This window comes from Canis lupus, chromosome 17, assembly GCF_048164855.1.
Source record: "Canis lupus baileyi chromosome 17, mCanLup2.hap1, whole genome shotgun sequence".
Taxonomy (NCBI): Eukaryota; Metazoa; Chordata; class Mammalia; order Carnivora; family Canidae; genus Canis; species Canis lupus.
In genome coordinates, this window is record NC_132854.1 from 56,521,323 (window position 1) to 56,546,221 (window position 24,899).

Consider the following 24,899-nt stretch of genomic DNA (forward strand, 5'->3'; position numbering starts at 1 on the left):
CCAGGGCAGCTGCGGGCACCGACGCACCGAAACCAGGTGGAGCCCAGCTGTGCCTTTCCTCCTTTTCTTATAGAAACTCACCACTGGCCATGATCACATGATGGTGTCTCTGCTGCTGAAAATTGGATGGAACTTCAGGAGCACGTGCTTGTCAAACATGCAACCCTCCCCCTCCACCCCAACCTGTGCTCCAGTGTGGGGAAGTGGGTCACACAGAGGCACTCCGTGGCTTTCACACTGCATCAGAGGGTTGTGGCAAACAGGATGATGGGTGTTGCAAGGGGCAGAGACCACAAACCGTCTGCCACCACCTCCAGTCACCACAAGGAAGCTCATGGTTGCCTCCCTCTCTCAACCCTTTCCTGGCAAAGAGCATCTGACACTTTGCAAGAGGGCAGCTGCTTTCTGGAAAGAGGGCAGCTCTAATTAAAAGGTGTGATCAGGCAAGAGAAAGAAAAAAAAACCCAACTCTCAGATCACCGGCTCTTTTAGGGTACATCTGCATTCCCAAGGGTGATGGGTCCCAAATATGAGCCCTTGCTTTTGATTCAGCTCTGAGTGAGCAAAAAGGAATTGAGAAGCAGCAAGACAGAAGCGACGCCCCCTCCCCGCCCCCCAGGAAGCAGCCTTTCTGCTTTGGTTGGCCTGTGTTAAGAGCAGATTCTGCTCAGACCACTATGAGGCGCATCCTCCAAAAAGCTGCATCTTCCAGAAGATGATGTAAAGATGGCTCTGGGGGAGCAGGCATGATGTTCAGAGGAAAGGTCTATTCATTTCCTACCACTGCTGTAAATAATTACGGCAGATCCATGGCTTAACACAAAACACCTGTATTATCTTCATGTTCTGGAGCTCCAAAGTCCAAAATGGGTTTTACTGGGTTGATGTCATGTGTCAGCAAAGGTGTGTTCTTTCTGGAGGCTCTAGGGATAAGTCCATTATCCTGCCTTTTCCAGCTTCTAGAAGCTGCCTACGTTCCTTGGCTCATGGTCCCACTCCTCCATCTTCGAAGCCAGCACTGTGGCAGGCCTAGTGATCCTCACACTGCCATCTCTCTGATGCTTCCTGTTCTCTGTCCTCCTCCTGAGGACCCTTGTGATGGCCACAGGCCATCTGGGTAATCCCGGACAACCTCCTCGAGATCAGCTGATTAGCAACCTTAATTCCCTCTGAAATCTTAATGGTCCCATTGCCAGGGAACATCACATAGTCACAGGTTCCAGGAATTAGAATGGAGACATCTTTGCGGGGGGGGGGGGGGGGAGACAATTAATCTGCCTACCACAAGAGGGATCACCAAAGAGTTTGCTTTTGTATCTCTATATCCTCATAGCAACCATGGAGGTGGAATGTTTATCAAGAAACTTTAAGAATTTTTTTTTTTAAGATTTAAGATTTTTTTAATTTACTCATGAGAGACACAGAGAGAGAGAAGCAGAGACACAGGCAGAGGGAGAAGCAGGCTCCATGCAGGGAGCCCATCCCAGGACTCGATCCCGGGTCTCCAGGATCACACCCTGACCTGAAGGCGGCACTAAACCGCTGAGCCACCCGGGCTGCCCGAAACTTTAAGAATTTAAGTACTTTGCACTTTTTCCAAAGATACTCTCCTAGTAAGAGACAGAGCTGGAACATGACCCAGATCTGTTTTGAAAGCCCGTGCTCAGCCTCCCCACACTACGCTTCTACCCAGGACACAACCTGGCCCCTCTCCTGAATCCCTACAACACAAGGAGCCTGACAATTCTTCAGCAGGAGCCTCAGAGAAAATTCATCTTCCTTTAGGAATTTCAAAAAATACTAGTCATAAATAATAAAGAGTCAAGACAACTGGCTTCTACTTCATATGGCATTGCAGCCACTGCATACCTGGGCAAGGTGCCAAAACTTGCAGGTTCTCGGGATCCTCAACCTTAAAGCCAAGGATCTGGATGTCCAAGTCCACGGATTTATGATGTCTAAAACATCTTGCAGCTCTAAAATTCTAAAACCCAGTAATCACACTGGTGAAACCACTATGCTGCACGGCAGGTCCACCCAATGCATGGCTGAGCCATCCCAGATGCCCCTCGTTATTGTCACGTGCTCAACAGTAACGTATTCCAGGCACCCAAACCTATCAGCTACTTTTAGCATTTTTTCCCAGGAGCCCTGGCCTCTTGCTCCAAGTTGGACAGTCTCCCGCCCGTGCTTGTTGAACACGTTTTCTCCCATCATTTTTGTCCACTGCCATGTCGGGGCTTCTCGTCTGCCAGTCTCCCGTGCTAGATCTTCTCTTTTCCGGACCCCCTTCTTCCTCTTTCTTGATGCATCCCTTTGTTTTGATGGACCACACACCCTGGTAGTTTCCTAGGGAAGTATAAAAGGAAGGCAATGCATGTGAAGGCTTGGAAAATGCCTTTCTTCTCACCTCAATGTGTGTAGCTTATAAATTCAGGGTGGAAGAGCGCTGTGGCTCAGCGAGGCTCCTTGTCTGCTAACTCTGGATGGCAATCGGATGTGGTGACTCGTGAGCCTTTGTAGATTGCTGGGGTTTATTATTATTATTATTATTATTATTATTATTATTATTAATTATTTTGGTCTCTCTCTCCGGAAGTTTTTGGAACCTTTATCTCTCGTGTCGTGTAGCTACATAATGATGTGAGTCTTGCTGTGAGTCTTTCTTGGGTTGTTGCGCTGGGCAGTCCGTGAGTGCTGTCACCTGGAACTCGGCCCTCCAGTTCCCAGAGCTTATCTCGTCGCATTGCTTTGTCTCGTTTCACTACTTCCTCCTCCTCTTCTTTTCTCTTCTGAATGAAAGTCTTGGTAGTTCATATTGAACATTCTAGATGGATCTATCTCTTTTATTTTTCACATCATCCACTGCTATAACTTCACTTCTGTTTTATGTGTGATTTCTTCCATATGATCTCGTAGCCTTTTAATTTTTTGGAAAAGTATCATTCTTAACCTCAAAGAAATGTTTCTTCCTTTGCTTACTTTTACAGGCTCTCATTCCTGTTTTGGATTCAATGTCTTCTCATAATTCATTGGGGATGTTAGGTTTGTTTTTTTTTTTTAACTTTCTATTATGAAGTAATTCTAGAATTGGCAGGAAGTTGCAAGGATAGTACAGGGAGGTGCCAAGTGCCTCTTACCCCTTTGCCCAGTATCCCCCGATGGTTACATCTTACATACTTGAAATATTATATCAAAACCAAGGAACTGACATTGGTGCAAAGTGTTCGTATAATTCTCTGTCATTCGATCCCATAAAATACATCACCACTAAGATCCCCCTTGTGCTGCCCCTTTATAATCTCATCCTTTCTCCTTCACCACAGAACATTGACTTTTTAAAGTTATTTTTCCTATTTTCAGCATAATCTGTTTCCTCAATGTCCTTTCTCTCCCTCTCTCTCTTTCTTTCTCTCTTTCTCTCATCCCTTTCATTTTGGAAGCTACTCGAAAATGTCTGATGATGTTGCCTATTGACTTGTAGTTGAGCATGAAGCTTAGCTGTGGATGGTTAGGGGCCTCATCTCAGGGAGATCATAGGCAAGTTTGCTTTTTCATTGGAGGATCCTCCAGTGTCAGCATCTGGGATCTTTTCTCTAGGCTCATTTGAAGGGTCCAGTGAAGAATCCTCTGATCTTCACCCCAGGGTTGGGGAGGACTGTAAGCCTGGCTGCCAACTTCCTGAAAGCAGAGTGTGGGGAGGGAGTGAAGAGCCTACTATTCCAAGGGCAGATTTTCACTTAATTCCCCTGTCTTCAGCTTGTACTCCTGTCTCTCCCCAATCTCCTTCACTGTGGTTCTCCTGAGTTTCTTAAGTTCAATTTCTTTAAAGAATAAGCCTCCAGTCTCTCAGTCCAGCAAGAAGGCAGTTGCCTAAATTTCACAAAGATAGGGAAGGGTGTCTTAACCGCTCCCGACAGATTTTTAAGAAATTCCGGGTTCTCAGCCTTGCCTCATGGCACCTCACACTTGTTCAGAACCTTTCTGTGGGTCTGAAAATAAAACCCTAACTTGCCACCATGCTCCCTCTCGAGAGGGAGCTCACGTAACCAACATTAGTTACAAATCCTCTAGAGCCCCAAATTTTGTTGAAGTCTCTTTCATCTGATGCTGTTTCTTATCCAATTCACTTTGTCCTCTTGGACTTTTTAATTTTCTTATTTCCTCTCCAGTCATTTTAATAAGATCCTAAGGGGGAAAGGAGCATGTTGTTAATCTGCCATGCTTATGCAGCATTCAATAACTGCTGTTTAGAACAACATTTGAAAAATATGATGAAAGCTGAATCTGTGTTCTAGTGAATTTTAAATATAGAAGTAACATGGTAGTATATTTCAGAAAAGTATCGCACACACACAAAAATTAAGATTACTTCCACTACTCAAAATTAATTTCCTTACCCCTTATTTGTCTTTAAAACTTTGTTGGGTGATACATCGCTCTATCTCCCAGGTATATTCACCCTTATTTCCTACTACTGCAATACCAGGGTTGTGAAGTTTGACAGCATAGGTGAGGGAAGGCTAAAGTCGAAATGAGCTCCAGACAGTATGTAACTTTTGCCTCTAGAATTAATCACCTCTAACAAATGACATGGACCCACAGAGCTCTTTCTCTGGGTTCTTTGCAGATGACTTGAATGAATGATGCTTTTGTCTGGTCTTCTCATCTTTGTCCTCTAGAATCCAGATTGCTTCTGAGTGACCATTGCCCTAGTGGATGCCAAACAGGGCAAGAGAGAGCTGGGTACAGGAGAAGTTGGTTTTGAAAGATCTGAGTAGGGTCTCCTGAAGGTTGAGAACCTGAAACAAGGGTGTAGGCAAGAGAGAGAGACCTTGCCAAGAAGAAAGAATTTAGCAAGAATGAGACCAAAGAGAAAAGTGGAAAAAACAAACAAACAAACAAACAAACAAACAAACCAAAGAGAAAAGTGGACAGTAATGGAAACAAAGACAATGGAGAATGTATGAGAAGAGAACAAAAGCAATACGAAAGAGAGACATGAATCCAACACAAAGAAAGCTAGCACCGTTAACCAGTAAGTATTGGTCTGAACAGAATTGAAGTTAGCCCATTCATTGGCTCAACAAATACGCAATAAATCTATGCAACAGCTACCATGTACAAGCCTGGGTAGGAAGGAATAAAATAGGCCAACAAATATTTTTTAAAAAGAGAGAAAAGGAAATATCAGATGGTAAGAATTAAAATAAATGTAGTTGAGTGACAAAGTTGTCTCCAGGTGGTGGTTGTTTAAGTTCAAATTTGAATGACAAGAGGGAAGGAACCAGCCTGCAGAGATCCAGGCAAATGATTAGCAAAATGCAAATTGAAAGCATAATGAGCTATCATATCACTTTAATACCTATCAGACTGGCAAAAATTCAAAAGTTAGGTGATGCCAAATATTGGCAAGGATATAGAGCAACAGGAATTCTTATTCACTGCTGAAGGGAGGACAAATTGGTGCAACCAGTTTGAAAGTAATTTTGTGTTACCTGGAAAGTACTGACATGCTTATATCCTTGAAATGACTAGTCCACATCTAGGTATGTGCCACAGAGAAACTTTTACACGTATATTAGGAGATGTGTCTGAGAATGTTCGTAGTTTTGTTGTAACAGCAAAAGGTGGGATAGGCTCAATGTCCACCAATGGTAGGCTATAAAATCGATAATTGCATCTTGATATTTTAGTGCAATAAAATATGATATAGCAGCGAAAAGGCATGCATTACACCCTCATTCAACATCATGATGAACCTCAGGAACATAGAACAGAGTGAAAAAAAAGCAAGTGGCAGAAATACTATGATTTCATTAACATGCAATCTAAACCCTGTTTAGAGATACAAACCAACCAACCATAAAGAAAAGCAAGAGGATGCTTGATACAAAATTCAGGCTAGCATTTATCTCAGAGTGGGTTGGGATCAGGGAGGAGCTCACAAGTTTGACAGTTAAATGGCTGATGATTGGTGGGTACATGAATATAAGGTATGTTGTTTTTCTTTAAACGTGATATGTATCTTATAAATATTGCATGTATTCATCACAAGTTGCTTTTAGCTAAAAAACAAAACACAAAAAGTGGGGCGATACTGTAGGCAGAGGAAACGATGAACACCAAGGCTAGATTTTTCTACAGGATGTGAGAGAGGAGGCCGGTGTGGCTGAAGCTCAGCCGATGGGGACGAGGTAGAGAAAGATGAGGTCAGAGGACTGAATATATGGGGTGACTGATGATGAGAAGAATAAGGGCCAAGATAGTGAGGGATTCAATAATGTTGAAGAATTGCTGGAGTGAGGATAACAGAAGTATTAGTGTTTTCCAGAGAAATGCAGACAACAGGATATAAAAGAAATTTATCATGAAGAAGTGGTTCGCGTGATTATGAGAGCTGAGAAGTCCCAGGGCCTGCCATCTGCCAGCTGGAGACCCAAGAAGACCAGTGGTATAATTCGGCCCAAGTCAGAAGACCTGAGAACCAGGGGCCCCATCATGTAAATTCTAGTTCAAGGGCAAGAGGAGATGAGAGGAGATGTCCCGGTTGAAACAGCAAGGCAGGAAAGAAAGGGGGGTTGTGAGTTCCTCCTTCCTCCATATTTTTGTTCACTTCAAGCCCTCAACGGATTGAATAATGCCCACCCACCACAGGAGGCCCATCTACTTTACTGAGTCAACCAATTCAAATGCTAATCTTTTCTGGAAACACCCTCACATACACCCCACCCCCCCAAAAAAATCATGTTTAACCAGACAGCTGGGGATCCCTTGATCCAGTCACACATAAAATTAAGCATCACAGTGGAGTAAGTGGTCTGGGGGTCAAGGGATGATGCTCAGACAACAGGAGGCTTTGAAGTTAAGATTTCAGAGGTGAGGGGCACCTGGGTGGCACGGTCAGTTGGGTTTCAGCTCAGGTCTTGATTTTGGGATCATGCGATGGAGACTTGCGTCTGGTTCTGCGTTCACTTTGGAGTCCGCCTGGGATTCTCCTTACCTCTCTCTGCCCCTCCCTCCCTCACCCTGCGTGCACATTGTCTCTCTCTCTCTCTCTCAAACAAATAAGTCAACCTTAAAAAATATATTTTGGAGGTGACACTTTAATCAGTGATGATGATGTCATAGGATCTTAAGAATGAGTAGTCAAAAGGGATGAGAAAGTAGAAGGCAGGGTGGGGGTGGGTCAGCCCCTGGGGTGTGGGACCTGGACTAATCTGACAAGCCACTTACCAGGCAGCCGTGAGGGCCACCGCGGGGCCACCTGTCCTGCCACCTCCAAACCAGCTACCTTGAGATCCAACTTTTTGTCCTAATCTTCAGTTTCTGTGGGAAGGGAAAAGTTTGGTTAATGAATGGACCAAAGGGGGAGCATGCCCGGGCTCTGGGTGGCAGCAGAGTTCCAGGGGGCCGACACACTGGCCCCAAGAGGGCAGAAGGCCAGTCAGTGGGCCACGCGGTATCTTCCCACAGCCCCTCCAATCTTCAAGGAGTTTACTAAGCTCAAAAGTGGTGAGTATGTTGAATTCCTCTTTGAAAATGGGGAAGAAGTTGAACCCCATGTCTGAATTTAACGCAGCATGCATAGGTGGGGCAATATGCAAGAGAGAAGAGCGTGAGAACTAAGGCCCAGAAACAGTCAGAAATCACAGGAAGGACTTGACGGGCTGCCAGTCTTGAAGTGAGGAGACTGTCCAGAGTTGCCACGCCTGTGACAGGCAGTGGGGCACCAGCCACCACCTCTCATTTGTGCAAGGAGGGCACTGGGTCTCAGAGACGTTAGCTATTTGCCCAAGATTATTCACTTGCTAACATGCTAGAGGCAGGATTTGAACCCAGGCCCACTGGACTCCGCACCTGTGTTCCTTACCACCATCCAGCAGCTGGAGAGAGGAAGTACATCCACTGGGTTCTGAGGGCTGAGTGGGGACCCTCCAGAGAGGAGGGGAGAAGGGAAGACAAAGGGGAATGGTAGCAGGCTGAGGAGTGCACGGGGCGAGCAGAGCCAGGAGATGAGCCACTGCACTGTGCGCAGGCTTCGGCGGAGGCCACGCCAGCTGACCAGGTCCCCAGGGCCACACACTTTCTCACCTCCAAGCAAGGGAGCTGTTTCCTCCCTCCAGAATTACTTCTCCTCAGTCTTCACCTCAAAGCTTTTTCTTACTCTTCAAAATTTATTCCAGGGGCCATTATATCAATATTCATTTTCTGATTTTCCTTACTGACTTCTGATTATGTAAGACTATGTCCTTATTTATTTATTTATTTATTTATTTATTTATTTATTTATTTATTTTGAAACTGCCCACCAAAATGCTTGGGGGTAAAGGGGCACCATTTCTGCCATTATTCACAGAAGTCTCGGAATCACATACCTACATATGCCCAGAGAAGTGCTGGTGAGATGCCCACCCTGGGGGAAGCTAGGCCGAGGCGAATGCGTATGCTCTGCACTGTGTTCGCAACTTCCGTAATTCTTGAAGCTATTGCAAAATCACAAAGGTGTTTACTGTTAGAGCTAAGAAGCAGGAAGAGAAAGCCAAGAAAGAGAAAGAGGAAAAGGAGGGGGGAGGGGTGGGAGAGAGTGGGGGAGCATCTCCTGCTCCGCACCCCTGCAGGCTCTCTTACAAGGACATTGCACTCCTGAGACCCACACCTTCCATGTTGCTGTTGTCATGGGGTCTCCAACCTGATATGGAGCCTTCAAAACTCTCTTTATCTCCACTAAGCAATGTAGGTGCAGGAAACTAGAGACCCAGATTTCTTCCAGAAACAAAACAAAACAAAAGGTGGAGGAGTTATGCCCCAGGAGCCCTCCCTTCCCAGATGCCCAGGTGGTCCAAGGGCACATGGTCCCCCCTCCGCCCATGGCCATACTGGTGGTTTCCCTTCCTTTCAGCCCGGCATTGCTGTTAACCCATTGGATGGCTTCTCTGCTTCCAGAAAAATAAGACTGTCTGTCCTGCCACCTAGCACCACGGAGACTATCCCCGAAGCTGGTTTTCCTGCTACTAGGTCGGTTTCCCGAGTCCCACTCACCGGCTCCTCCTTTAACCTCCCGTGGCTGAGAATTGCAAAATCCAAAGAGTGGATTAAATCATCCGCGGGCTCTCTTCCAGCCCTGCCATCTGCGGTTCTGCGGCTCTTGAGAAATCAGACCTGAATACCCCCAAAGAGGCCTGGCCTTCCTAGGAGATCTAAGAACCTTCTCGGCCTAGGCTGGGTTGCCAGCGCCCTCTCGTGAGCAGATCTGACCCGTCACAGAGCCAGGAAATGACGTCGTCAGGAAATTGCAAAATCAAAATAGCAACGAGGCAAGCACCTAAATATTAAGGGTTGACCTTGATCAGGGCCTTGGATGCCGACCTGCAGGCCGCACGAGGCTTACCCCCTCCACCCTTGCAGCACCCCCATGGAGGGAGCCGTGCTACTTCTGCCATTTTAGAGATCCCTTGTCCAAGGCCGCCCAGCTCCCACCCAAGCCCTGAACTCAGGCAGCGGGATTCCAAGGCGTCTTCAGAACTCACCACTACCGTGTCCCATCAGAGGAAAATGACTTTAAGAGGTTGTCAGAAATGGAAAACTACTTTAGGGATCCCCTAGCCAGCATCTCCCCCCGCGTGGCCCACTCTAGAGGCGGGTCCGCAGAAGGGTGTAAGGTTATGGGAGCAGGTTGGTGGGGGTGCAGAGACCCAGGGGTCCAAGATCAAACAAGTTTGACCAATACCAAGTTGAAGAACATTTATGGTGACGCAGCTCCCTGCCTTCATTACTACGCTCGGGTGAAAGAAAGAATGAGATAGAATAATGAGAAAGAACGTGATCGAATGTGTCACGTATACCCCCAACTCTTTAGTTTCTCTTTAGTTCCTCTACGTCAGAGCATATCGGGCCAGGTGGCTCTTTGCTGTGGGACCTTTCTTGTGGGTGGCAGGACGATTAGCCCCATCCCTCGCCTCTGCCCACTAGATGCCAGGAGCACCCCTGCCCTCTCCTCACGTTGTGACCACCAAAAATGGCTCCAGACGTTGCCAAATGTGAGTGGCAAAAACGCACCTGGTGACCCTTGTTTTAGGCCATAGAGTTCTTTTCTTCATGGAGCGACTCAAAGGACTAATGTTGCAGGGAACTCACTTCTGGAAACACCGTTCTAGCTCATTGATGCTCGGCTTGTAGGCGAGGAAATGAAGACCCAGGGAGGTGAGGTGACTTGCTCATGTCAGTTAGGTCATGGGGGTGATGCCTGTAAGAGCCCTTTCCACAGGGGCTTCGGGCCTATCCTAGCACCTCCTGGGTGACTCTGACAATGGGGGTTGGGGGCGGGATCCAGAGGCAGGTCAGTGAAGCCCTTACCTTGGTCACCGCCGCTGTTTCACAGATACTCAAATCCTCTAGCCGTGTGTTTTCCTCCTATTGATGCAGCTAGTGGACCCGGGGACTCAGACACTCGTCAAAAGAAAGACCAGCTCATGACTGACCCCACCGTCAAGGTCATACTGCAATGAATTTCTCTTTTCCAACCAAAAGCACTGGGAGGCTAAGTTCAGAAAGAATCCCTTTTCCTTAAGAATTCCCCTGAAGTCCCCCTTCCTCATGGGCTCCCCAACAATGGTAGTATTGAGGGCCAAAGTTGACATCCTGTGTCTCCTTTTCCTCCGAGGAACCTTTGGAATGGGGGCAGGTTCCATCTACTGAGGCTGATGTGATGTGGAATCAGGATCAGGTGCGTAGATAATAGGGGATCCGATGGAGTCTTAGAAAGCAAATGCTGTGCTTTCTAGAGTGCTCCTCAAGCAGAGGCCAAATTCTGAGGTCAGGAGGACCCAGAGGAGGGGGAGGTTGGATGAGGTATAAACTTAGTACCTACCCTTCCTCTCCATGGGCTAGTGTATAGATCATTCCAGAAGCAGGGACACACTTTATGCCTTTCTCAGTCCACTGCAACTTTGGGTTTCAACCACCTAGATGCTAACCTTGGAAGATTAGGGGGATAGTCTATGGCCAGTTGCTTCCGGTCCACATGGTACTCTAGAGAGAGCTGTGCTTGCCCAGGAGGTGCCCACACAGTGTGGACAACGCTAGCTGCCGGTCCCACCCACTGTGCTTGCCACGGGGCCAGCGCTGCTCTTCATGCTTTGCCCTTATAACTCATTTTGAGTAAGGAAAGGGTTAAGGTATAGTCAGGGAGCGATGGGGGCCCCTGACCAGGCCCTAAAACTATTCCTGGTAGGCAGAAGCTGCTTAGATAGAGTGAAGGAGAGATAAGGGACTAGACCAGACCACCCGGCCTTGCATGCTGGGCCTCGTGTGTTTCTTTGGCGTCTACACCGTAATCACAGAAAATGGGCAAACCTCAAAGAAGTAAGTCATTAAGGCCATTGCCACCAGTCCCTGCTCAAACCCAGATGGCACAAGACTCCCAAGGCCACAGCTTCCTGGTCAAGTTCTCCATGAAAGGCCAGCCCTGAAAACTCTCTGTGGCAGCCCACTGGGGACCCCTCTCACTCCAGAGAGCTTTTCCTTTCCTTGCCGCTCCCACCTTCACTTAGTAGATGTTCACTCCCCCCCCCGCCCCCCGTTGTGTCTGTGAGACCTGCTCTCCGACTCGGGAGACAAGAACCCTGCCATCCTGCCCCAGGTTCATGTCCACAAGCTCGCGTGGCAAGCACTGCTATGATGCCCGTCTGCAGATGAGGAAACTGAGACACGAGCATCAAATAAGTTGCACGAGGCCACAGAACTAGTAAGTATGGGAGCCAGCTTTGAAATCCAAGGGGCCTGGACCCAGAGCCCCCCGCCCCACCCCCACCCCTGCCCCGCATCCCCACAAGGCTGAAAACACAGCTCTGGGAGCCCTGCCGTTAAGGTGATAAAGACACCGTGGACTTGGCAGGGAACCACCCAGGGCACAGCACTGACACGGGAGAGCTGGGTTCTTGTCTCCTGGAGTCGAAGGATGAATCTCAGGGACAATGGAGAATGAGTAAAGCCATAGGAGTTTAGTAAGCAAAGATGCAGAGAAAGCTCTGAGAAGTGAGAGGAGTCCCGACAGGGTTGCCACTGAGGGCTTTTCGGCTGGCCTTTTATTGAGAACCTAGCCAGGGAACCCAAAGCCTTGAGATCCTCGTGCCATCTTGGTTTGAGCAGGACTACGATATCATCTTATTTTTTTTTATATCATCCTTAATGACTTATTTCTTCAAGGTCTGATGAGTTTCTATGATTACTTGGTAACCATTAAAGGAAGATACTCCCTAACATTTTGGAGCTAGGAAGCCAGATTTTTTATTATTATTATTATTATTATTATTATTATTATTATTATTATTTTCACTGTCTTATCTCTGTTTCCTTAGGGTGGGTAGGAGCCTGATTCTGGGTCCTCTCGGTGTCTTTGGGATTTATGGGAGCCTGACTCTGGGCCTCTCCCTTGTCTTCCCCACCTAGCCCCGTCTCAGAACGCGCTCTGTAATGACTGGAAAGACAGAAAAAACCAACTCTTCCTTTTCAAAAGGTGACGTGTTGCCCTTTTGGGAAAATGACATATATAAAGCAGAATCTGGTCAACCATCTTTCTAAAGGGTGATTTTCTAGACAATGATAAAGACTGATTAAGTGCTTTTCTTCCCATGGGGACACCGAAGTGAGCTGGAAACACCTGATTTTGGTCGCCTTGCTGGGCCTGCTTCTTTGCGGGAGGCTCGTCATGTGTGGAACTCAAAGCGATGCTGCCATCTGCTGTAGAAGTGGAGGATTTCCCCCTCTCTTTCCTAAACAATTTAACAGTTGTAGAAATAAAGGAGAGATTTCAATCTTAATCTATCTCCTCATGTGCTAAATTGGTGCCTCATTGTGATCATGGCTAAAGACATAATTTTGGTTCACCTCCCATGAGAGCATATTTCAAGGTCTTTTTTTTTTATAAAGATTTTATTTATTTATTCACCAGAGACACACAGAGAGAGGCCGAGACACAGGCAGAGGGAGAAGCAGGCTCCCTGCGGGGAGGCCGATGTGGGACTCGATCCCAGGACCCCAGAGATCATGACCTGAGCCAAAGATAGATGGTCAACCATTGAGCCACCCAAGTGCCCATATTTCAAGGTCTTAATTGCGGTGTTGATGCTTAACCAACAGACCACTGACTTCCCTCAACCGCCACCACCACCACAGACATCCGGGCACAGTGAGCCACTTCCATCTAATCACCTGCCACTGTTTCCTTCCCTACACACTTTCTTCTCCAGGTGATCACCCTCATGGAGGGCAGAGCACATACTCCCCTTCATGCAACCCCCGGAGGTCCCCCAGGGTCAAATGCAGACTCTTAGCATGGCCTGGGCAGCCCCACCTCATCTAGCTCCTGCCTGCTCTGACCTCTGGGTTCCTCCAACCACGACCTTCTGTCTTTTTTTTTTTTTTTTTTTCACAAGAAAGGCTCCTTTGCCCCCCTTGGATCTTTTGTATTTGCCATTCTTTCTGCCAAAAGGTTGCTCTGGACCCCAGTCTCTGCAGTCTGTCTCCTCTGTTACTTAAAACTTAGAATCAATGTCACCTCCCCAGGGACACTTTCTGGCCACTTATTTTAAGACATAAAGCCTCAGTCTCTACTACATAACAGGTAAGTGATAAATATTAATTTCCTTCTGTTTACCAGACAGCACAGGCTCTGATGCTGTTGATCAGAAACAAAGCCACGAGCATGGAGAATTATTGTGTGGAGCCCTCACCTGCCCCCGGCTCTGATGTTGGCACAGGATTGGGAGAGCACATTACCAATTAGAAGAAGTTCATTTAGCTGAGAAGGCCGAGGGAAGAGCTATTAGTGGGTGAGTTGGGCTTGTCCCCCCTCCCGGGCCCCCCCACGCACACACATGGTGGTCCTTACCGTTACCCACACCCCGGGTCCCACACAGCTACCATAATCCACGTTCATAAAAAGAGACACCTCCGGATCTCCTCTGGTTTCTCCTCTCAGGCTAAAAGTCAGAGATGGATCTCAGGCATAAAAGCTACAGAAAAATGGCACTTTGGATTGTGGATCACCTTCCTGCTGTCTTCATTAGAGAAAGTCCTTAACCATGTATGGGGTGTCTGATAAAAGACAACATTTGAGCGGCATTTTACAGGCTGCAAATGCTTTCACATACAGGGTCTCGATTATAACCCATCACGACCTCTACAGGTGAGGTTGGCTAATGGCCCACAGATCTAGCAAGCAACCAAACCCAAGTTGCATGCCCAAGGCATTGGAAGTATTTCTTTTTCATAAATCTGGCTCTGGGAAAGAAGGTTCTCCCAAGTGGAAATTTGTTGGAGAAAATATTGTATAGAATGAGAGTGTCCGGGATCCCTGGGTGGCGCAGCGGTTTGGCGCCTGCCTTTGGCCCAGGGCGCGATCCTGGAGACCCGGGATCGAATCCCACGTCGGGCTCCCTGCATGGAGCCTGCTTCTCCCTCTGCCTGTGTCTCTGCCTCTCTCTCTCTGTGTGTGTGACTATCATAAATAAATAAAAATTAAAAAAAAAAGAATGAGAGTGTCCACTCTGAGGGTTTGGAGCATGATCACTAATTCACCTCCGGCAGGTACTAAAACACACCTGTTTCCCAGGGCGAGACTGGCGCACTGACCTACATTTACAAACCAGTGATCACAGGCTACTTAATGATCATTTCTGTAGTAACAAATCTTTCCAGTGACTTGCTGGCTTGAACTCTAGGTTGAGAAAAGTGACATATTTTTAAGCATCGTCTTACCAGGACCCGGATGTACAAAAAGTAGACATCCAACATTTTTCAATGTTAGCCGATTTAGGCTTTGGCAACGAAAGAGGGTTGGTTGGGAAGTGACTCTCTGAGTTCACTCCGGCCACCAAGAGCAGCCCCCTGGATAGATGACTGGCCAAGACGGTGACGTGTATCCTGGAAGATGGCCAGGAAGTGGTCAAAATGTCACGTTAGCTCACAGAAAGCCAGTAGTAGTTCACATGTGCTTTGAGAGTAGAAACCACAAGCACTGGTTTTCTCTGAACTTTCGCATCAGAGGAGAGTAGGTGTTCTAAGTCCTAGCTCTGTAGCACTTGTGCTAATATTATCTTATTTGATGCTCAAACCAACCCTGCAAGGTGGATGTGCTACCTCGCCTTCCAGATAAAGAAGAAAAGACGTGGAGAGATTAAAGGCTCTGGTCAACATGACACAACCTGAAAGCATCTGAGCCAGCCTTCAAATGTGGGTTTCCTGACTTAATCCTCTGCTTCGCATTTTCATCATGCTCATGGGCCAATCACCTTCTCATTCCCAAGATAAGTTATGAGAGTTTGCAAAGCAAACTCTTAGGAAAAAAAAAAACATGGTTGTAGTGCAGATGTGATTTTCAAAATGATACATCCTCTAGACAGGAGAGCTTAGAAAAGAGATTTTTTTTAAAAAAAATATTTTATTTATTCATAGAGAGAGAGAGAGGGGCAGAGTCACAGGCAGAGGGAGAAGCAGGCTCCATGCAGGGAGCCCTATGTGGGACTCGATCCTGGGTCTCCAGCATCATGCCCTGGGCTGAAGGCGGCGCTAAACTGCTGAGCCACCCGGGCTGCCTGAAAAGAGCTTTTTCCAATCTCACTATATGGAGGTATTCATCATTAAATAAACATGGTAAATCTCATTCTGGTCTAGTTTTTCCATTTGGGCAGTTAACATATTGTTAAAATAAAATTATAATCATGGCTTTCAAGAAAACATACACAGGCAACCATGGCAGATCCTCCTAAGGGACAGACTAAGATGAAAGCAATGACATGACTATTGTACGTGGTAACAAAGATATTATTAGTGACCTGGACAGTTTGAGTGGAATAGTTGAAATAGAAACTCTGTTGGATTAAGCAAAAAAGAAAAAGAAGAGGTATAGGAAATAAAGACAAAAATTAAAGATTCTTCTTTGAAAAAAGCTGCGAAAAGAACATAGAGGGAACAATGGAGGGACACTCGGGTGACTCAGCGGTTGAGCATCTGCCTTCAGCTCAGGGTGTGACCCCGGGGTCCTGGGATCGAGTCCCGCATCAGCCTGCTTCTCCCTCTGCCTATATGTCTGCCTCTGTCTCTCATAAATAAATAAAAATCTTTAAAAAAATAAAAAAAAAGAAGTGACGGTGGAGATGAATGTGAAGTCAAAGAATTTCTTTCCCTCTGCTTTTTCATTTATTTTTTAATATGAGGGATACTGGATGATAGCGGATGACCAACAGTGGAATAGCTTCTGCCGTCTGTATGACGAACCTGTCCCCTCCCGCTGATCCACTTGACCATGGGCATCGGGACCGCCTACGTTAGTCAGGAAAGGCCGCGTTATGCTGCAGTAACAGGCACTACTAGCAAATCTCTGTAACCGAACAAAATAGAAGTTCTCTTTGAATCACGCCAAGTCCACGGCAGATGCCATTCTTAGGAGTAGGTCTCCTTCCAACAATCACTCAGGGTTTTGGGCTTTTTCCCTCGTGTAACTCTTTGCTTCTAGATGGTCAGAGAGGATTGAAAGAGGGGAAAGGCAAGCAGGACGTATAGGGCCAGACTGGAAGTAGCGTGCTGCACCCCCACTTGTATCTCCATCCCGCATTGGCTCACCCAGCTGCAAGTGGGCTAGAGCATGTAGCTTCACCGTGTGCCCATGAGGAGGGGAGCCTGATGTTGGCGGGCGGGCCACAGGCTGTAGACACACCTCTCTTCTTGGCTTCTGTACAGCCCCATGGCTGATGATGGAGGCCGTTGTCTATCAACTCGCTTTAATAAAGATTGTCTCCCGGCTGCTCGTAAGCCATTTCCTGTTGGTTATGGACAGAGAATCTGTCCCCCAGGGCCTTCCACCTTCAGTGGTACGGCGATGCGCTTCTGTTTGACACCGTGGAATCCATAATAAGCAGAGCACAGGGGAAAGATCTACAGTGAAGCCCTTCACCAAGGGCGTCTCTATGTGTCTGCCAATAGTACTTGGTCAATATATACCCTACTGGATGGCTTCATTATTTTGCTTTTTTTTTTTTTTTAAGATTTATTTATTTATTTATTTATTTATTTATTTATTTATTATAGACATAGAGAGAGAGAGAGAGGCAGAGACACAGGCAGAGGGAGAAGCAGGCTCCATGCTGGGAGCCCGATGTGGGACTCGATCCCGGGACTCCAGGATCGCGCCCTGGGCCAAAGGCAGGTGCTAAACCGCTGAGCCACCCAGGGATCCCCCGTTATTTTGCTTTTAATGTTGAAATTTGCTAAAGTGGTTGGGACTGAGGATGAGATCGATGTAATATGGGTAGGAGGGGATGCCTGGGTGGCTCAGCAGTTGAGCGTCTGAGCCGGGATCAGGGCGTGATCCCGAGGTCCTAGGATCGAGTCCTGGATTGGGCTTCCTGCATGGAGCCTACTTCTCCCTCTGCCTGTGTCTCTCATGAATAAATAAAAGTCTAAAAAATAATAATAATACGGGTAGGGAAGTGGCAAAAGGGGATGCTCCTCAAATGAACAATTAGAAGCTTTTCTACCTCTGCCTGGGGTGGTGGCCGGAGAACTGTGTGAGTGGAAAGCTAGTATGCAGGCAGGCCCCTGACCCTGGCCACCAGGTCTGGAGATCTAATACCTCCACACAGCACCCTCTGCTGGAACCCCGGGTTCCTCTTCTTGCTTAAAGAACCTTGCAGACTCGTAGGGAGGAACTGGGACTTCAGGCCTGCCACCAGGTCTCGGGGGGGTTCAACCTCAGCCAAACACAGCATATAGGGATCCTCCAGCATGAGCCTTCTCAGGTCACCTCCAAAAGGGAGTGAAGTAGAGAATCACATCGTCTCATTTGTCAACATCCTTCCCAAGCATGCTTCCGTAAAACGAGCTCTGTCTTTAAATAAACAATTCCCCAACTGGTGTGAAACGAGAAATGGCCCTTTTCACTTCACTAGACACTAAAATAGTGCTTTGGTGAGGGATGCCACGGTAGGTCGACTGCAAACACAACTGGAAAGTCTCAGGGTAAAACAGAAAAGCCACCTCTTCCGCTTCCACCCTCAGGGGCAGCGCCCTTGTCGAGAGGTCTAAGGAACCAAGAAATTAACCGTAGAGCTTAGACAAATCCTGCACTTTCCTCTGCACTTTTCGGGCCTCTGCCTGCATCTCCAGGCTTCTTTTGTCCCCGGGCTGCCTCTCACCCTCATCTTGCTGTATCCCTACCTCCTGCACCCCCTACCCAAGGTCACTGTGCATTTAGATCTGGAAACCAGAGGCCCTGCTGTGTGGCCTTCCTCTGGCTCTGTCCCTCCCCACAGGTGATGGAACAAAGGCCCAGGGGACAAGCCTTCCTATACAGCCCCCGCCCCTCCCTCCAGATGGTGCTCTGGGCAACCTCAGCATTTCCTCCCCTGTGGCCCCAGACCACTTGGGGAGGACAATCAGGACCTTGCCCTTGGTCCAGTGTCTTGAAGGTGAACTGTGTTGCCCCAAGACCAAGACCAAAACCAAGATGGCCTGTGGGATGGAGCCAGAGACAAGAAGAGAAAGAGGTCAGGCCTCAGAGGCTAGCCCTGAGCCCTTGTGATCCAGAGCATGACACCAAGGAGTCTGAGGTTCTGGACTCAAACCTGCCTCCCCCAGGTCCTGATGAAGGTCTGGTCATCACGGGAAGAGGATAAAATAAATCTTGTGTAATTTTTACATATTTAATGCTCTGGCACATGGGCCTCCATTTGTTTTCTGGCAGGGGCTCTGCAAATGTTTCTGGTGCCCTTTCCCCTCCTACTTCCTGCCCAACCTCCTCAGTTTTCAACATATTGCCCATGGTTCAGTGTCTCCTGTGTTCTTCCCCGGAGCTGGGATCTGGGGCAGATGCCTGAGGCCAAGGTGAGCCAGTCCACGGTAGGATCCTGTCTTTATTTGAAATGTTGATATTTTGAGGGGCCTGGGTGGCTCAGTAGGTTAAGCATCCACCTTCGGGTCAGGTCATGATCCCAGGGTCCCAGCCTGTTCGTGCTCTCTCTTGTTATATCTCACTCTCAAATAAATAAATAAAACAAAAATAAAAAAGAAATGTTGAGATTTTGTTCATGGTGAATTTTTTGGCATTATTTTTTTAAAATATTGCCCAAAACATGATTTCTCTCGAGTCTTGAGTTTTCAGGTTCCCTTGAACTTTACGCCTGAGACGAGTACCTCGTTCCCCTCCCACCTGTTCCAGCATCTCTCCCCTCCCATTTCTTCCATGACAGCCCTTGTTCAGAGCCTCATCTGGTCGGTTGGTCAGCCTGCAATTGCCCACCCATCCTCGCCCGGACCCAGCATTATCTGCCTATGCGTAGGTTGAATTGTGAGCCTCTCTCTCTCTCGCTCGCTCGCTCTCAAAATCCTTCAAAGCTTCCCTGCCTCCCTTAGAATCCAAAGCCCATCATGCTCACTGGCAACATGTTCTGAGTCCTGCTAACCTTTCTGGCTTCATCCCTAGCCAAATCCCTCCGCGTTAGGTCAAATCCCTCCATTCTAGGCCCGCCTACTGGTCCTTCCCCAGAGGAGCCTGTGGTGGGCCGGATGCTTGGTCTCCTGGGCTGCTCTTCCTCTGCTGGAGCCTCTTGACTCCCTCCCTTCCCTGTGGAGTCTGGCTGAGCCTCCAGGACCAGTTTCCAGAAGCACTGTGGTGTCCCACATAGATCCTGCTGCTCCTACAGTGCTTTGACTCAACCTGCTCTCTGAGTTAGACTTAATCTACCTGCCACCCTGCCCCCCCCCATCCCCCTCACCTCAGGGGTGACCATAGGCCCCTTGATCAGTGAGCCTGCACCCTGCTTCCGATCCACGGGGCTGGGCGGCAACACCGCCCAGTTACTCCCTGGCGTGTCCTCAGCCTCCAGTTCATACTTGGACAGACATTCTCCTTATCTCCTTCATGGTCTCCATAATGGAGCTTTCTCCTCAGCAACACGGATCTTCTCTGACTGATGGATGTCCCAGTGATGCCTCAGACTTGATCTGAAGTTGGAACCTTCTCCTAGACTGACGCTCTAAGCACCTACGGCAAAGGGCGACAAAAGTGACACCACGACACCTGCTATTTGACAGTCTCTCTTCCCATCTGAGGTCCTCCCACAGGAACCTGGGAGAGGGCAGGGCCACCAGAATCCGTTGCCCGTTACACACAGACACCCGAGTGTGGCCGGCAGTGAGCACCAATCCCCCTCCAGCCCTCTGTAGGCAATGAGGGAAAGGAGGGGCCTTTTTTGTGCTCCCAATCAGCGCCTCACCCAAGATTGGTTTGAAGGTATATTCCAATTTCTGTGAAGTCTGAAAATCAAGATGGATTCACTTGTTTTTTAACGTGAGGTAACAGCCACTCCCCCAGCCACCCTCATGATGATTCAAACGAGCACCCTCCAAGCTCGTGGCTGTCCTCCCCCTCCCTGCACCTGAGGGTGGTGGTTCTCTCCAACCCTCGAGAGTGGAAGTAGAAGAGGTGGAGGTGGTGCTCAGACGCCCTTGCTCTGTGTTTGGGGATCTCCGTCCGTACACCCACGCACAGATCGATAGATGGTGTCGTTTCTATGCTGTTGTTACCGTTTGGAGTCCATTCTCTGGGTCTTGACTCCTGAAGGCGAGAGACCCAGAACCAGAGGATGCCAGGAACTGTGCCAATCACTCACCATTTAGCCCTCCTGACAACCCCAATGTGGGAGCATTTGGTTTCCCGGGGCTGTGGCAACAGATGACTGCAAATCGAGTGGGTTAAAACAACAGACACTTATTGTCTCCCAATTCTGGGTGTTAGAAATCCAAAGTCAAGGTGTCGGCCAGGTTGGTTCCATCCTGAGGCTAGGAGGGAGAACCTGCTCTGCACCTCCCTTCTAGCGTCTGCTGCTTGCCAGCAGTCTTCACTGTTCCTGGGCATATAGACATGAGGCCCCAGTGTCTGTCTCCTTCCCATGGCATTCTCCCTGTGATTTCTGTGTCTGTATTTCTGTCCAAATTTCCCTTTTATTATAAGAACGCCAGTCATTGGATGAGGATCCGCCCAATCCAATATGACTTCATCTTTTTTTTTTCAATATGACCTCATCTTAATTACATCGTCAAAGACCTATTTCCAAATAAGGTCATATTCATAGGTACCTGGAGCGAAAACTTCAATATTTCTTTTTGGTGGTGGTGGGGCAGGTGCCAAATCAAGCCACACTAGCAGGTATCGTTCTAACTCTCATACTAAACTGAGACACAGAGTAAATTACCCAAAGATACACAGAAAATAGGTTTTTTAAAAAAGATTTATTTAGTTACTCATGAGAGACACACAGACAGAGGCAGAGACACAGACAGAGGGAGAAGCAGGTTCCGATGTAGGACCCGGTCCCAGACCCTGGGATCACAACCTGAGCCAAAGGCAGACACTCAACCCCTGAGCCATCCAGGTGCCCAGAAAATAAGTTTTTAATTTGTCTAGATCTAATTATTACCACTTAAAAATTACTTGTACCAGGCCCTCTGCTGAGTGCTTCATTTTTCACGTCTAATCCCAAACTGACAGCTTGTATTTATTATTCCCCCATTTTGCAAACAGAGGCACAGAGCATTTAAGTAGCTTGCCCAGACTCACACAAATAGAAAGTGGCAGATCTGGGAATGGATCCAATAATTCTCACCCCAGTCAACCCACTAGAACGTCTCTGAGATGCCTCATCCTTCTTCGCTCCATGTCTCCTGCTGTCAGTCCCTACCTGCAACTGAGAATCATGACTGTAAAGGACACATTACTAGAACTTTCCAAGTGAACAGTGTATAGGAAAAATTAGTCATTGTGATCATAGTACTGCAACTGGATGCCTCATGGCGGGTGAGAATCTGATGAGAAAGACCAAGTCTTCATCTTCTTTCCAGCAGCCAGCAGAGTTGCACAGAAAAACCAGGACAGTGAATAAGACCCATTAAAGAGCAACATATGTCAAAAATAATCACGTCCCCACAGGGTGCTGCACATGAGCTGAAGCCGCTTCTGGGCTCTCACGGGCACCTCACTGGGAAGAAGCAACTACCACCACAGTGGGGAGGAACCGCATCTCAGCCAAACCTATAGAATGGCTATTTATATTGCCTCATTCTTCCTCAAAACGAAAAGTCAAAAGCATCACTTCCTGGCAGCTGCTGCGCACTCTTCCTTCCTCAACATTAAAGATGTACCTCTCTCTCTCTCTCACACACACACACACACACACACACACATGTACCAGTGTCTTGCAAACACAGCAGCCTGGACACGGAGCCCTTCAAACAGTACCTAAGCCACAGAAACTTCCTCAAGCCGATGCAAGAGAATGAGGGAGAAGGCATTCGGCCCAATACTGCAAAAGTATGACCAGCACTTACCAGCTAGAATTGGTTCTGCTTGTATCACCTCAAAAAGATATCACACGGGTAGGGACCAGGAACACGGGCTTTGGAGGCAGGCAGCCTTGAATGCCAACTCCAGCTCTCCCATGCACGGCCTGTGGGAACTTAGGTTATTTCTCTTCTCTCAGACTATTGTCTCACTTGTGAAATGAAGATGCTGACATGAACCTCCCAGAGGGGTCCCTGGGTGGCGCAGCGGTTTAGCGCCTGCCTTTGGCCCAGGGCGCGATCCTGGAGACCTGGGATCGAATCCCACATCGGGCTCCCGGTGCATGGAGCCTGCTTCTCCCTCTGCCTATGTCTCTGCCTCTCTCTCTCTGTGTGTGACTATCGTAAAAAAAAAAAAAAAAAAAAAATGAACCTCCCAGAGGTGTTATAAGGCATATCGACGTGCCACTTGATTCTGGACTCCTAAGAAGGAATACAAGTGACGGGTAAGAATAAAACACTGCTTTAAATTTGATCTCAGTTATCTTATCCCATGGACCTAAATTTTTATTTAAAAGAGACCGGGTTAAATCATGAATGGGAGCATAGCTCTGGATGCATCTGGGATGGGAAACCAAGTGACGGAAAGAGTAGATACCAGATTAGTAGGACATATCCATCTCTTTCATGTGCTCGATATTAACCCCTGAATAAAATACACACACACACACACACACACACAAGCACCTGTACACAACTAGATGGGGTTAGGGAAGGACAGGTCCTACTCTATCGTCCGCCCCTACTGTTTGAGAAGTTCACTTGGAATAGGTTTAGTTGGGGCATGTGAGTCCTGGGGTGTGCGACCCCCGTGCTCCAGGTGGAAGATGTGCTGGGAAAGGACGTGGGCCCGGGATCCTTCTCAAGTAGGAGAAAGTATACAGGAGGTAGAAGGAAAAACAACAACAAAACAGACCAACATGCCTCAAGAAATCATCTAGATAAAAGAAATATTAGGAAAAATAAATGCATAATGGTTTAGCGATTTACCTCACCTTTTTAATTGAGGTCCATGATTTTATTGTCATTACTAAAATCACATTGCTCAATGACGGGACTTTCCCACAGTTTAAGTTTGTCAATACCTTATGTTCAGTTTTATATCCACGAGACAAAATCCTAAAGGGCAGGGATGAGGTTCGACTCAGCCATGCAGCCCTTGATTTAGTGTGTGGAAGGGAGAGGACAAGTACAGGGTCGGTGTGTGCCTGAGAGTGGCCCGCAGGGGCGACACCTTCGAACGGCAGCTGCAGCCCCGCTAAGCAGCTCACACTCATCTGGACATAGATGCAGAGGGAACAGGGACTCCCTGTGCCAACCCCGGAATAAGTATGATCTAAAACACGGATGCAATTACAAAGTGGCATTTAAGTCGGGGGGGAAAAGAACCCCGGAGTAAACAGATCATTGTTCGCATTTTTGTTCATTGAAAGTACCAATTCGTTTAAAACTAGCTTTGTAGAAAGACAAACTGAGTAATTTGCCTTGTCAGTTAACAATTCATAAAAAAATAGCTCCAGTATCAGCTGAATGCAACCATTCAAAGGCAATTTTAAGAAGTATCAAAAAAAAATTCTTAAGAAAAAAACAGTAGCAGCAAAAACACTGAACGTTTGTAAACAAGACCACCAGTAACAAACCTATGCTTAATAACAAAAAAATGTGCATTCTTTGTAACACATTAAATATATATATATATATATAATAAAAAAGATTGGCCACCATTTTTTCTTAATATACAATACTCAAAATCTGAAACACGATTGTCAATAATCGACACAAATCGGTGTTATAAGGCATGTTGAACAGTCTTTTCCACCGTGGTCAGGGGCTCATGTTGCTGCAGAGGGTAAACTTTCCAGAAGTCTTCTCCTGGCTGTGATCCTGGCACACCGGGGGCACTCGGAGGACTGGAAGCACTGCTTGTGAAAGCAAGCTCTGCACCCTACGAGCGGGGGAGGGGGGAAGGCGTCAGCGAAGGGCTACCTTGCTTTCCCACCTACTACAGGTGCTCATCCCCATCCCGGGGAGACAGGTGGTCCGAAGCCAGAAAGCAGAGTCATCCAACTAGAAATGAGGCAGCTCCACACGGAGGGATTCTAAAGCCCCCAGTAGGTCACGAATAGGAGGCTGAGAGGGCCTGATGTCCTGGGGACGAAGTGCAACCCCCCCCCCAACCCGGGACTGCCCCAGGGTGTTGGTGGCCGACCCCACAGGAGGCGGCCCTCCCTGGAAATGGCCCTAACTGGAGAGACCTGCCTCCCCCCTTTCCAGGTCATCTCAAGGTCATTTTCCCTCTGGCCGGGATCTGGTGACCAAGCAACACTGGGTTTAAGGATGTGGCTGGGCCCTGTCCCCACGATGTGACAACGCTGAAGGCCGAGCTGCTCCAGCTCCAGAGCACCCCGTGGGAATTGCTGAGCCTTCTCGGCTGCCACCCACAGCTGGACTCTTCCCTCTGCCGAGGCCTGCTGACCTCCCCCGCCCCAACAGGTACTGGCCTG

At 47.8% G+C, this 24,899-nt stretch overlaps 1 protein-coding gene and 1 long non-coding RNA gene across 5 annotated transcripts in view; both read right to left on the reverse strand.

Annotated features, from left to right (window-relative positions):
* The window catches only part of LOC140608167 (uncharacterized), a 36,240-nt gene extending 26,987 nt beyond the window's left edge, over nt 1-9,253 (reverse strand). The window contains exons 1-3 of the long non-coding RNA XR_012010191.1: nt 9,043-9,253; nt 8,379-8,486; nt 7,237-7,329 (exon numbers count right to left, since the gene is read on the reverse strand). This is a non-coding gene — a long non-coding RNA (uncharacterized lncRNA). The remainder of the gene's footprint in view (nt 1-7,236; nt 7,330-8,378; nt 8,487-9,042) is intronic.
* A 14,119-nt stretch (nt 9,254-23,372) lies between these two features.
* Nucleotides 23,373-24,899, reverse strand: part of RUBCNL (rubicon like autophagy enhancer) — a 37,286-nt gene continuing 35,759 nt past the window's right edge. For all 4 annotated transcript variants that reach the window (XM_072783081.1, XM_072783079.1, XM_072783078.1 and 1 more), the window contains one exon: nt 23,373-24,340. In XM_072783081.1, the coding sequence (XP_072639182.1) occupies nt 24,228-24,340 (113 nt within the window). In that variant the 3' untranslated portion in view covers nt 23,373-24,227. The remainder of the gene's footprint in view (nt 24,341-24,899) is intronic.